General features: G+C 38.2%; 1 protein-coding gene across 2 annotated transcripts; it reads left to right on the forward strand.

Annotated features, from left to right (window-relative positions):
* The first annotated feature begins 1,791 nt into the window (after positions 1–1,791).
* LOC103052405 (serpin B10-like) lies at positions 1,792–11,792 on the forward strand. 2 transcript variants are annotated; one of them, XR_015794082.1, is made up of 8 exons: positions 1,792–1,959; positions 2,554–2,598; positions 3,011–3,148; positions 4,989–5,106; positions 6,731–6,873; positions 8,370–8,537; positions 9,447–10,087; positions 10,202–11,792. XR_015794082.1 is itself a non-coding variant. In XM_025176434.2 (7 exons), the coding sequence occupies exons 1-7, from the start codon at positions 1,792–1,794 to the stop codon at positions 9,849–9,851; spliced, it is 1,185 nt and encodes a 394-aa protein (XP_025032202.1). In that variant the 3' UTR covers positions 9,852–11,792. The 2 variants fall into 2 exon arrangements, 1 of the variants encoding a protein (XP_025032202.1); XM_025176434.2 differs by having other exon boundaries at positions 9,447–11,792.
* Positions 11,793–12,242: the final 450 nt, after the last annotated feature.

Below are 12,242 nucleotides of genomic sequence, written 5' to 3' on the forward strand. Positions count from 1 at the left end.
TACTGTATGGGGAAATTCTCCCCCCCCCCGCTTAAAAACACCTTGATGCTATTTCCTTGCCATTAGAATCTGTATTGTAGAGCTTCCCCACAGTGTAGAATATTTCAATGTTTTTTAAAAAAATACTACTGCTTCTAGCTGCTGATATATATGACAATCTCTATTTCAGAAATCCTTGCTACTTTTGATCTTATAGTACACCTCCACGAAGACACTGTTCAGCCAAGTCTGTTATAACTCATCTGCTGCATTTAATGGTGCTAAAAATCAAACCCTGGCCATTACTAGAAATATTCTATTATGGTCAAGAATTCCAAAACAAACAAAAACTATAGAAATTTGTTCAGAACACTCTTAATAGTATCTGGAACATACAGGCATTATGATTTTAGATATTGCCTAACATGATACAGGACACGCCTTTGAATTAACTCTTTCTTAGTAAATTGCCACTATAATACATAATATTATATTATATATTATAATATATAATTCTCACTGGAAGTCTATACAAAAATACTTTGAAGTATGTTCCACTGAAAGTTGGACTTTCTTTTCTACTAACGCACCTCAGACTAGGCCATAGTGTTGCAATATTACACTATTATGCATATTTAAATTATGGACATAATTTGTGGAACTCAATGGGACATATTTCTGAGTAAATATAATTAGGACTGCACTGCCAGGCTTTTTAAATATATGTACTTGTTTATACATGTGTATATACACATACATATAAAAGCCCCATCAGTGCAGCATAACCTAACTATGTTCATTCAGCAGTAAACTGCTCCAGGAGCTCCTAGGTTCGGCTTATGGTCACTCACTCACACACTCACAGCCTGTTGCGGCACACAGATCTTGTATGCCCCCCTTGCTTTCCACCTGGGTTTTCCAGATAGGTGCAGCTAGGGCAGGCAAGACACACAGCCCTGGGCAACAGCCCAGAAATAATTAGGGACACACACAAATCACTTCCAACCAAACATTGAAGTACAACAGGTTCTTTGGAATGCACGGAGACCCAGTGAATTTAAAGTAACAGCAAAACTTTACTGGTTACAATGTACATTTGCTCTTTCTCACACACACACATGCACACACATACACATGCTCATCCACACTTACCCATGTCCTTCTCAACTAGACTGCCAGGCATTAGCCAGAGGGACGGAAGCTGCCAAGTCTGGATCCAAAGACGACTTGAAGAGTGGGTGGGCTTCAGGAATCCCTTTTATCCCCCGAAGTCCTTGCTTTGTTGATTCACAAGACTGGCAGCTACTCTCACCTTGTTAATTTACAAGTCTGGTAGCTGTTGATGGGATTGGAGGGAGGTTTTCCATGTAAGCAGGCCCAACTTCTTTTGTCTGGTTCAGGTGACATTTTTTCCTTTGTTTCCTTAACAACTTGTTTCCTTCTTATCCACCTCCCCAAAAGGAGCTTTTAGACAAAACCTTGGTGTTTTGTCCTCTCTGCTTATGTGTCTGCTTCATCTTTAGATATGGCAGCTTCAGCCTAGCCTCACAAAACCAAATTTAAAAGGCTGACTCCTTAATAACTTGCAACGGGAAATATAAGTTTCTGGAAACCAGAATTAATATGGCAACTGCAATTATTCAGAAAAAGATAATCTATAAGCAAAAAGAAGTAATGCTTCACATCTTAAAACTGTAATAGAGGCACCTTTTAGTGGGAAGATGGAGGAAGGCTGTAGCATCAACTACTATTTAGTACAGTCATGATGAGAAAGTATTATCTATGCCGTCACATTTCTCATAGGTGTTGGTAATGGATTCCCTCTCAATAGCCAATGGGAATTTTATTCTGGAGCTTTTCAAGAAGCTGAATCAGTCATCACAAAGCAAAAATATTTTCTGTTCTCCTTGGAGTATCTCATCTACTCTTGCCATGATCTATCTGGGGGCAAGAAATAATACTGCAACCCAGATGGCCGAGGTGAGTTCAGCAATTATTATTGTTGGTCACATAGTCAGCCAGAAGTTTAGACTGGATTTGGTATTTTTATCCACCTATTGAGTCCTTCCCAAGGACCTGGGATAGGCAGATGTTGTTGTTTTATTATGGTTGGTCGCAAAGTCAGCCAGATGTTTACAGTTATTATAATTATAATTATTATTTCTCCTTTTTTATACATAACTCAAGGTGGTGAACATACCTAATACTGCTCCCTATTTTCAGCAATTGGGTATAACTGACACTCATTTCACCCTCACATATAGTTTATAGCTATACATTTTTTAAAAAAAATGTTGACTATTCTTAACATGGAAACAATAATAATTTTTTTAAAAATGAAATGTAAATAAGATCCAGACCCAGGGAAGCATAGTTAGGAAAATCTAAGGGTTTTCAAGTTTCAGGTTTAAAATAAAATGTATTTAAACAGTTGGTGGATGAACATTTTAAGCCAGATGTTCCTTAAATTTGAATACTGTTGTCATATTTAATATAAACTTTCATTTACTACTTTATTAAGAAAATGCATTCTATTTAACTTTCTAGTAATTATCCTTACAACTCTGTTATCAGGTGCTTCATTTCAACCCAACAAATGGAACTGAAAATTTTTCACAGGTAACGTCTTGTAACCGAGCAAAAAATAAAGGAATAGAGTAATTCTGCCATACATATATAAATAAAATGTGCATATACACATTGTATGCCAATCTGTTTCCCGTTTTGTCCTATTTCTCACAGTATTTTTCCTCATTTTGGTCAATCTATCAGTCATTTCCTATCCACAGGAAGACCAATTTGGCCCTGGGGACTCCTAGATTAAAGTTATCATTTTCATGCAAACAGTCAGGGTAATGAATGATTTTATTCCAGCAATTATTTTCAGCTGTACTGAAGCTGGAAATGTTGTGCATGTTCGTGCATATTTTTTTATGTACATATGTGTATGTGAGTATGTAAGTATGAACACTGAAAATATTCATTCAAATGCAACTGAGACCGTGAAGCCTAACACTGTCTCTGTACAAAGGAGCCGGACCTTAGCCAAGATGAAACCCTCCACAGGGCGTTCCGGGAACGGATCTCAGAAATCAACCAACCCAGTAGCACTTACTTGCTTAAAATTGCCAGTAGGCTCTATGGAGAAAAAACATTTCCGTTTATTAATGTAAGTACCGTTATTTACCATTAGCTGTATTGTTTCATTTTAAACAAATGTATAAGACTAACCTCCAGGATGATTGGAGAAATAACTTTAAGGGAATTTGGGATGTTGCAAATCTGAGTAGTAGGTCCCCTTCCAACAACAGTTCCTAATCAAGACAAGAGATGCTGTGAACAGGGCTTGGATACAGGCCTGCAGGTCCTCATTTTTCTTTCTGTACCTCCACGGGAGCAGCCTAAGTGCTTGCATCTGATTACTGGGGAATGGGAGGCAGAATTTACTGCCTGTTCTCCTGACTCCTCAGTCTGCTCAATGATTTAGAAAGGAAAGTGCAACACTCAGGAAAAGTAGCAGCTCCAGGAAGGTTCAGGGTTGGGAATCACAGCAAGAAGGTTGACTTAATGCTTGCATTAGTGAACTGGTATAATGCTCTGCTTTCAGGAAGGATTCCACCTTCTGAATGCTGATCTAACTGATTTCAATACACGCATATCCAGAGAACAAGCTACTGGCATATGAGTATATGATCCCATGGACTGTTTATTTTTAATAGTTATATGTCCTTTTATGTCCATAAGGAACTTCTCCCTTGCTGGCTCATAGCAGCCTAGATGATTGGATGTCACTGATACAGTTAATTTAAAAAATCATATACCTCTTAAGTTATCTCTTTTAACATACACAGTATCAATAAGTTATTAATCAGCTGAAAAACATGAGATACATTAAAAAGTAGTGTGGATCTTTGTAGTAATCAATAATTCATATGATTAAATAATGAAATTGCAAGAAAAACATTCAAATTCTGCAAATAAGAAAAAAAAAAATTCCCCAAAGCCTTCAAACATGCCCATCACACCATTCTCTTTATGTAGAGTGAAGGGGGAAAAAATATGCTAAAGAAATTAAAGACCTGAGAAAAGAAAAAGAAAAGAAAATATAGCTAAATCTAGTTTACACCAAGACTTTTCATTATACTTCTCCATAACTTTCAGTTCTGGCAATCTGTCCTTCTATGACACCTATATACCACTTCATTCATTGCCCTTCGTTCTTTACATGGCTCACCTCTCTTTTTTTCAGGATCTCATCAACTCCATCCAACCCTGACTTTGTCAGATTTTGCCTTTCTCTCAACCAATTCACTCTTCTTTCATTCATTTGTTTTGCAATTAAATCCTCTATCGTTCTCTTTGTATGACCAAGCCACTGTTTTTCATACTGGTCACTTATTTTTTTGCACTCACTCCAGATTCATTCAGCACCTATTCACTCTTGACCTATCTCTTCTTGGTTTACCACACCAGTGTTTTACAACTTCCATATGCTATAGTCAAAACCAGATGGGCCTATTGCTATTGACCATTGTCACTGATCATGACCTTGGTAGACTTTCACATAATGCTCTGTAGAAAGATAGAGAGGGTACAGACAATGTTATAGCCTTAGCAATATCTGTGCCTCATGTAGCATTCCCTTTTGATAAGGACAGTGCCAGTCAGTTTGGGCATATTTTGGCCCCTGTAACACAAGTGCAACCAAACCCTAGTTTTACCCTAAGCATGCTAACACTACTCTATGCAACTAGGATCTCTAATCTTGAAAGTAATTTGCAAGCCAACATACTCTTGCCTGCATCCTACCAGTGAAGCGTTATATGTAAAGTACTGTACTGACATGATCACGATCAATAAGATATCGGCTTCACTAAGATTTTTAGCCATACTTTGTTGTTCGCTATACATTCTTTAGGAACAGGGACAGAATATGTTGTACATTTCAGGCACAATCTATATTCATATTTAACCGTCTCAATATAAACTCTTGTACTTACACCTTTCAGGAATATCTGCAGCATGCTAAGACATATTATCACGCAGAGCCACAATCAGTTGATTTTTTAAGTTCTGCAGAACGAGTCAGAGATCAGATCAACTCATGGGTCGAAGGACAAACTAAAAGTAAGCTCATTCTCCCAGTCAGTTACAGAAGATTGTGGTCTCGTTCCCATATTTTGCTTAGCTATGGTTTCTTTCGCCATGGAATAAATTGCAGTTGGCTGGACTGGATTGGTAATTCAAACACCAAAATTAATGCCACAATAGCTGGGCTTATACAACAAGTTAAGCCCAAAACAGCCATGTTATATTTTAGCTTTACCAATGTATGAATAACACCACGGAGTTCATACGATATGCTAAGCCATAATGTGGTCTATTTGGTTTCCCTAGCAGGTTGTGTGAACCACAGTTTGGTTTGTAGGTTTGTAAAGCAGAGTTTACTACTTATTAAAATGTGTGAATCAGTGATTCTCAAATGTCTTATTTTCTATCAACCATTTGAAAATTGCACAAGTTAATAAACCTTTCCTCATACTAAATATCAAAACATAACTTAGATATTAATTTAAAAAGAACTCTTTCTGTGTCAACATCATAATCAAAACCAATCTTAAAAGATGAAAATAATGGGCCCTGTGAAGTTACTTTTAATTCAGAAATAGATAATCCATGGCCCTTGATCTCTGGAGCTCCCTCTAGCAAAGGTCCTGAATTTTATTATTGCAATTATCAAGCACTGATGGTGCACTTTCTTGGCCATCTGATGCAAAAACATTCATGAAAATGGTAGTATAAGCTCTAAATTAGGTTTTACCCAGTTTTCAAAAGCCCAAGAAATAAACTCCAAGCTGCTCTCCAAACCAGGATTCCCCCTCCCCCCAAATCTATGTTTTGGCTACACACACTTGATATGGACCTTGGCTACATTCTAGCAACTCGTCCCCATCAACTGCAATCCTCATTCCCTCAAAACATTGTTTAAATTCCAGCCACCAAATTATACCCCTTCCTGCTTTACATAGTTCATTCCTATGGAGCAATTAATAGAGTGCACCAATACCACATTATGAAAATCACGTGTCTGAAGTATCAACAGGTTGCTTACTTCTGCATTCTTGGTGAATGTGTAAAAATCAATAAAATACTTTATCATTTGATGAAAATCATGTGTTCTAGGCCATAATCTTATAAATCTGTTTGATAATGCAGCTCTACTCAAAAGTGAGTTGCTCTCAGGAAGAAAAAAAATCATGTACAGGAGCTAAATGCAGATATTCTAAAGTGTTGTGCCATTTGTTCCCACATATCTTTTAAATGGAACTTGTGGATTTGAATTTTGCAATTCAGTGTGATGTTGGCGATGAGAGAGGTAGATAAAGAGCTTTAAGGGTATTACAATATTTACAGAAATTATGGTAACCGTAGTAATTATGCATGAACCAGGTTCTATCTAAAGGAAGTTTAGGAAGAAATACAGAATGAAGCAATTATATGCAAAATTCCAGCATAATGGCTTGAGCCAAGAACCTCTTCTCTCTTGGAACTAGATCATAGAAGGCAAACACTGACATTATTGGTTTAAAGAGAAATCTAAAGGTCTACTTCTAGTTAGGAAAAGAGTTTCTGGCTTGATCAGGAAACAGTGTGATTCAATCAAAGGCAGTTCCTTAGAAAATCATGTGTTATTTGTACTGCTGTCTAGAATCCCTGTACTTACACAAATGTTATCCTTTGCCTTCCCAAGACAAAATCAAGAATCTGTTGCCTAAAGGTGCTGTTGATCCTCAGACTGTATTGGTCTTAGTAAATGCCATTTACTTCAAAGGAAGGTGGGAGAAAAAGTTTCCAAAAGAAAACACCATGGAGAAGCCCTTCAGACTGAATAAGGTATGCTCATATGTATAATGGGGACAAATGTGAAGGATATTAATTAATTGCAAAAATTATTAGCAGTTCTGCACATCATGTTCAAAACAAACATATTAAAATGAAAATTACTAAATCAGGATGATTAAATATAAGATGTAGAGTCTAATTATTCAGAGTTTACTCTTCACTGTTGCAACTAACCTCTTGCCAACTAGTCTTGTTTAACTTGCCAAGAACACCTACAGTGACTTTGGCTTGAACTTGTTTTCATTGCTACTACTTATTTATTTTATTACTATGTGTGTGTGTGTGTGTGTGTGTGTGTGTGTCAGATTTCTAGGCTGCCCACTCCAGTGGCTCTGGGCAGCTTAACATGTACAAATGGTAAAAATCAAAAATAAAATCCAAAGAACCAATGTCATCTGGAAGGAACAACAACCAATTCTCTCCACACCCAGGGAGATCAAAACAGAACCTCTACCACCCCCGAATTACCCTAACTCAAGGCCTAGGGGAAGAGCTGGGTTTTGTATGCTCTTTTAAAGGTCAATGGGGAGGGGTCATGTGAATCTCCAGCGGGGATGCTGTTCCAGAGGGCAGGTACGGTGATGCAGAAAGCCACTTCGGGGTCCTGCCAGATGACATTCCTTAAATGACAGGATCAGGAACAAACAAACTCTGTCAGATCTTACAAGGTGGATAGAAACCATAGGAAACAGACAGTCCTCAAATGAATAGGCCTTAAGCCATGTAGGGTTTAAAACTACAACTAGCATCTTGAATTGCCCCCAGAAGCCAACTGGCAACCAGTGCAGTTCATGGAGCACTGATGTTTTTACAATTCATATCCTACCTTTCTGTCCTCGAGATGATTTATCAGTTAAAAAAAGAAATAGAACAAATACTTGAAATTATTATTAAAAAAAATTAAAATCAGTATAAGATAGCTCAAAGTGAGAAGGCCAGGTTAAATAGGAAGGCCTTGAGGTCCTAAAAGTAGAAAGAGTGGAGTTGAATACAGGTCCCACGAAGGTGTATTCCATAACTCGGGAGCAATGTAAACAAAGGCCTTATCCTGTGTGCCCCAAAAATAACTTCAGAAAGTGGAGGCATTTTTAAGAAGGCCTCCCTTGCTGATTTTAGCATCCGGACAGATGCATACGGAGAGTTTGTCCTCAGATAATTTATCACGGATATTCGGTAAGTAACAACTGTAAATTAAGGTGTCCAGAAGGAAACCAACCCTAAAAACAATGTATAGACTTAAGTCTCCAGTTATAATAAACAGTTTTTAAAATAAAAATAGCCACTAACTCAACAAGAAGCAGCAATGTCACCAACTCTATTAATTTCTACTTTCAGTGATATTCCAGAGTGGAAACTTGTTATCACAACCCCCAAGTTGCAGCAGAGATGATTTTTGGAATCATACATGGTTTGATTTAATTTCTGTGCTGCTATTGTCTTTATCAGGTCTGAAAAACTCTGAACTTTTTGTTTTTTTAAATTAACAGATCCAGTCAAAGCCTGTACAAATGATGATGGTAAAGAATAAGTTTCCAGCATTCTATGTTGACACACTACAGGTCTTTATTGTAGAACTTCCATATGTTAACAATGACCTCAGCATGCTCATCCTTCTTCCAGAGGATATAAGAGATGAGACTACTGGTCTGGAGCTGGTAAATACTGTTTTTACATATTTTCAAAGACTGTTAGATAGCAGACAGATACGTATGAATAAAACGTTCTCCCATATTGCTAGTATAACTTTCTGGCAAACTAATGATTTCTAGATTTACTAAAATACAATCCACTATATTCAATGAAGCTCTCTTCTAAGTAACTGTGTAGTGCAGATGTGGGCAATCTAGAACTTATAGGTGGCCCAACAGAGATTTTGCTGCAGCCTTGCATGAATGTCCAAATTCTCTACATCTCTTAACTTGCCAGTGTTGAATCTAGTACCATTGCTTTTTTTTTTTTGTAAGACCCAGTAACCACAAGGTCCTCTAAGTGGTCTGGCTTATATACTGGGCAAACTTAATAATCAGGGAAATTTAACAGAATTGGGATCTTTCAGGAAATCAGCCATTTGTGCAACAGCCAGAAATTGTAGAGTGCTCTGTATTGTACACTGAAAGAGCTCTCTGTGGTCAACTTTAAGACATCTGGACTTCGACTCCCAGAATTCCCCAGCCAGCATGAAGTCCATACATTTTAAAGTTGCGAAGGTTGAGAAACATTACCCTAGACTAGAGTAACTTGACGTAACTCCCAAACTGCAAGTAGCCATTGAGCTGAAAAAGCTGCCCAATCTTGTCTTAGGTTTTATTTTGTACCTGCTACCAGAAAAAAATTGTCATTTGTGCCCCCATGTAATTCCTCTCCTTTCTGGGGAATAAAAGTTATAGTGTAAACTTATTTATGTTTGCTTAGAAGGAAAGGTTCTATGTGATTTTCTCTGATAATTGTGGGTAGAGTGCACTTTAAGCCATCTCCTCCCTCACAACATTGTTTTTCCCTTCATAAGAAAATCATACATGTCAATTAATGCTTCCTATCAAACTTTCTCTCTAATCTGACTCTAGCTGGAAAAAGAACTAACTTATGAGAGATTATCAATATGGACCAGTCCAGAAATGATGGAAGAACTAGAAGTGGAGATTCACTTACCCAGAATCAAACTGGAAGAGAGTTACAAGCTCAAGTCTACCCTGAGCAAAATGGGAATGAAGGATGCCTTTGATCCCAACCAAGCAGATTTCTCAGGAATGTCAATCAAAAATGGCTTGGTTTTGTCTGAAGTATTTCACCAGTCCTTTATAGAGGTCAATGAAAAGGGTACGGAAGCAGCCGCTGCTACTGCAGCACCTGTTGAATTTAGGTCATCTTTACGGGCTGTCCAGGTCAAAGCAGACCATCCCTTCCTTTTCTTCATCAGGCACAACCAAACAAAAAGCATTCTCTTCTTTGGCCGGTTTTGTTCTCCCTAGGATTTTTTTAGTTTCTCCAGTTTTACTCAGTGACTCTTGTGAAGTTGAAATCTGAAATGCACTTAGCCAGGAAAACTCATTGAAATCAGCAGAGCTGATGTTGGAGCAAAAATGCTTAGGAGCAGGTTGAAGATATTACAAGCACTAAATCTAGGCCAAATGTTTTTAAGGCATTACAGTCTGCATACTATCCTGCAGCAGCCCACCGAACTCCTGTGCTCCTTCTCTACACCGGGGTTTCTCAACCTTGGCAACTTTAAGATGTGTGGACTTCAACTCCCAGAATACCCTTCCCAGTGCTGACTGGGGAATTCTGGGAGTTGAAGTCCAGACATCTTAAAGCTGCCAAGGTTGAGAAACACTGCTCTACATGACAAGACAACATTTAATACAAGTTTCCCCAACCTGATTTGGGACTTCAGCTAGCAAAACTGTCACTCATGGCAGCTCCAGATTTGAGTGCTGAAATATGAACTAGTGCATATTTTGGAAGATATGTTTAATACAAACTTCTCTATAATATCCGTACTTTGCAGGACCTCCTTTCTTAACTTATTTCTACCTGAGCTGCTAGATCCAATAGGGCGGGCATGCTTTGGGTCCTCTCTTTTAAACAGTGGCACCTGGTGGGACCCAGGAGGCGTGCCTTCTCTGTCGCTCTACCTGCCCTCACATCCCCAGAGATTCATTTGGAACCAGCCCTGCCAGCATTTCATAAATCTTTGAAAACCTAGTTGTTCCCTTCAGCATGGGGTATAGAATAGAAATCTTTATGAATTTCTATTCTACAAATTTATTATTTATATACAAATTCTGTACAATTTGTACAACGAAATTAATGCCACCCCAGTGCAGCTTTAAAAATATAAAAACCATAAAACACATAAAACACATAACACACATAAAACACATATAACACAACCTTCACATTCCATATTGCACAACTCCTGATGCTGCATTAATACTGCACTATACGATAGAATTCAGTATAGCTGCAGCTCTAAGATAGAAGCTATTCTTCAGCCTATTGGTCCTTGTTTTCATTATCCTGTACTGTCTGCCAGATGGTAATCGTTCAAAAAAAGAATGTCCCGGGTGGGATGGATCCTTAAAAATATTTTGAGCCTTCTTAAGGCAGCGGGAACTATAAAGTTCTTCCAAAGAGGGGAGAGGGCAACCAATGATCCTCTGGGCAGTGGTGGTAACCCTCTGGAGCACTTTCCTATCTGCCACTGTGCAGTTAGCAAACCATACACAGGTGCAGTAGGTTAAAATGCTCTCAATGGTACAGCGGTAGAAGGTCACCAGCAGTTTTTCATTCAGTTGGTGTTTCCTGAGAAGTCTCAGGTAGTATAATCTCTGCTGGGCCCTCTTAACCAAGGCTGCAATATGAGCGCCCCAGGTCAAGTCCTCCTTTATAATAACACCCAGAAACTTAAAACTGGCCACCCGCTCCACTCGGTCTCCATTGATAACCAGGGGCTGGACATCTAATCTATTCCTCCTATAGTCCACTATAAGCTCCTTGGTCTTATTGATATTAAGAGCCAAATTATTGTCTCCGCACCACGAAAGCAGCTGGTCCACCTCACCCCGGTAGGCAGACTCATCTCCTTTGGAGATAAGCCCCACCACTGTTGTATCATCTGCGAATTTAATGATAATATTGCTGAAGTGAGTGGGGGTAGAATCATATGGAGGTTGGGTGAGCCCATCAATGGGATTTTGTGTTTTGTATGGTTTGAGTTACTTAGTCCTCAGACATCATTATGTTGTATTACTATGTTATTATTAATTATTGCCTTGTGTCTTCTTTTGTTGGTGTTTTAATCCTAAATTCCCCACACAGAGTCACAATTGTGAGCTGAGAGGCTATATAAATTGATGTAACAAACAAACAATGGTATGGAAAATATTCAGCTGAAAGCAATAAAGGTTTCATGCTCACAAATAAATTAAAGTCCTTGTCTTTTTCCTATGCTGCGTTGTGTTGGGTCGCTACTTCCCATTTAAAGCCATTTGTGAAACTCTTATTTGTCAGATTTATAGCCCGCCATCCTTCAGGAGCTCAAAGCAGCATATATAACATTCCTTCTTCCCCTTTCCCCCCACAACAACAACCCTCTGAGGTTTCACTCTGATTGGCCCAAAATCACACATGAAATGAGAATAGAGATGGAGTGAGTATCTGAACTACTATACTACACCGCCTCTTAGTGTTTACTTATATTAATTTCTCACCTTATACTTTATTACATTATTTGCATTTATTTACACAGTGTTTCTTTAATATTTTAAAATATTTAATTCCTTCCCCCAAAACAATAATTTTCTATCCCAGTTACTCCATTCTTTGCTGATGACACTGTTTTCTGAAGAGCTTTTTTTTTT

The sequence above is a fragment of the Python bivittatus genome, unplaced genomic scaffold, assembly GCF_059951505.1.
Source record: "Python bivittatus isolate LINGU-HERP-01145 unplaced genomic scaffold, Pbiv_v1 ctg000840_np1212, whole genome shotgun sequence".
In the NCBI taxonomy this organism is placed as follows: Eukaryota; Metazoa; Chordata; class Lepidosauria; order Squamata; family Pythonidae; genus Python; species Python bivittatus.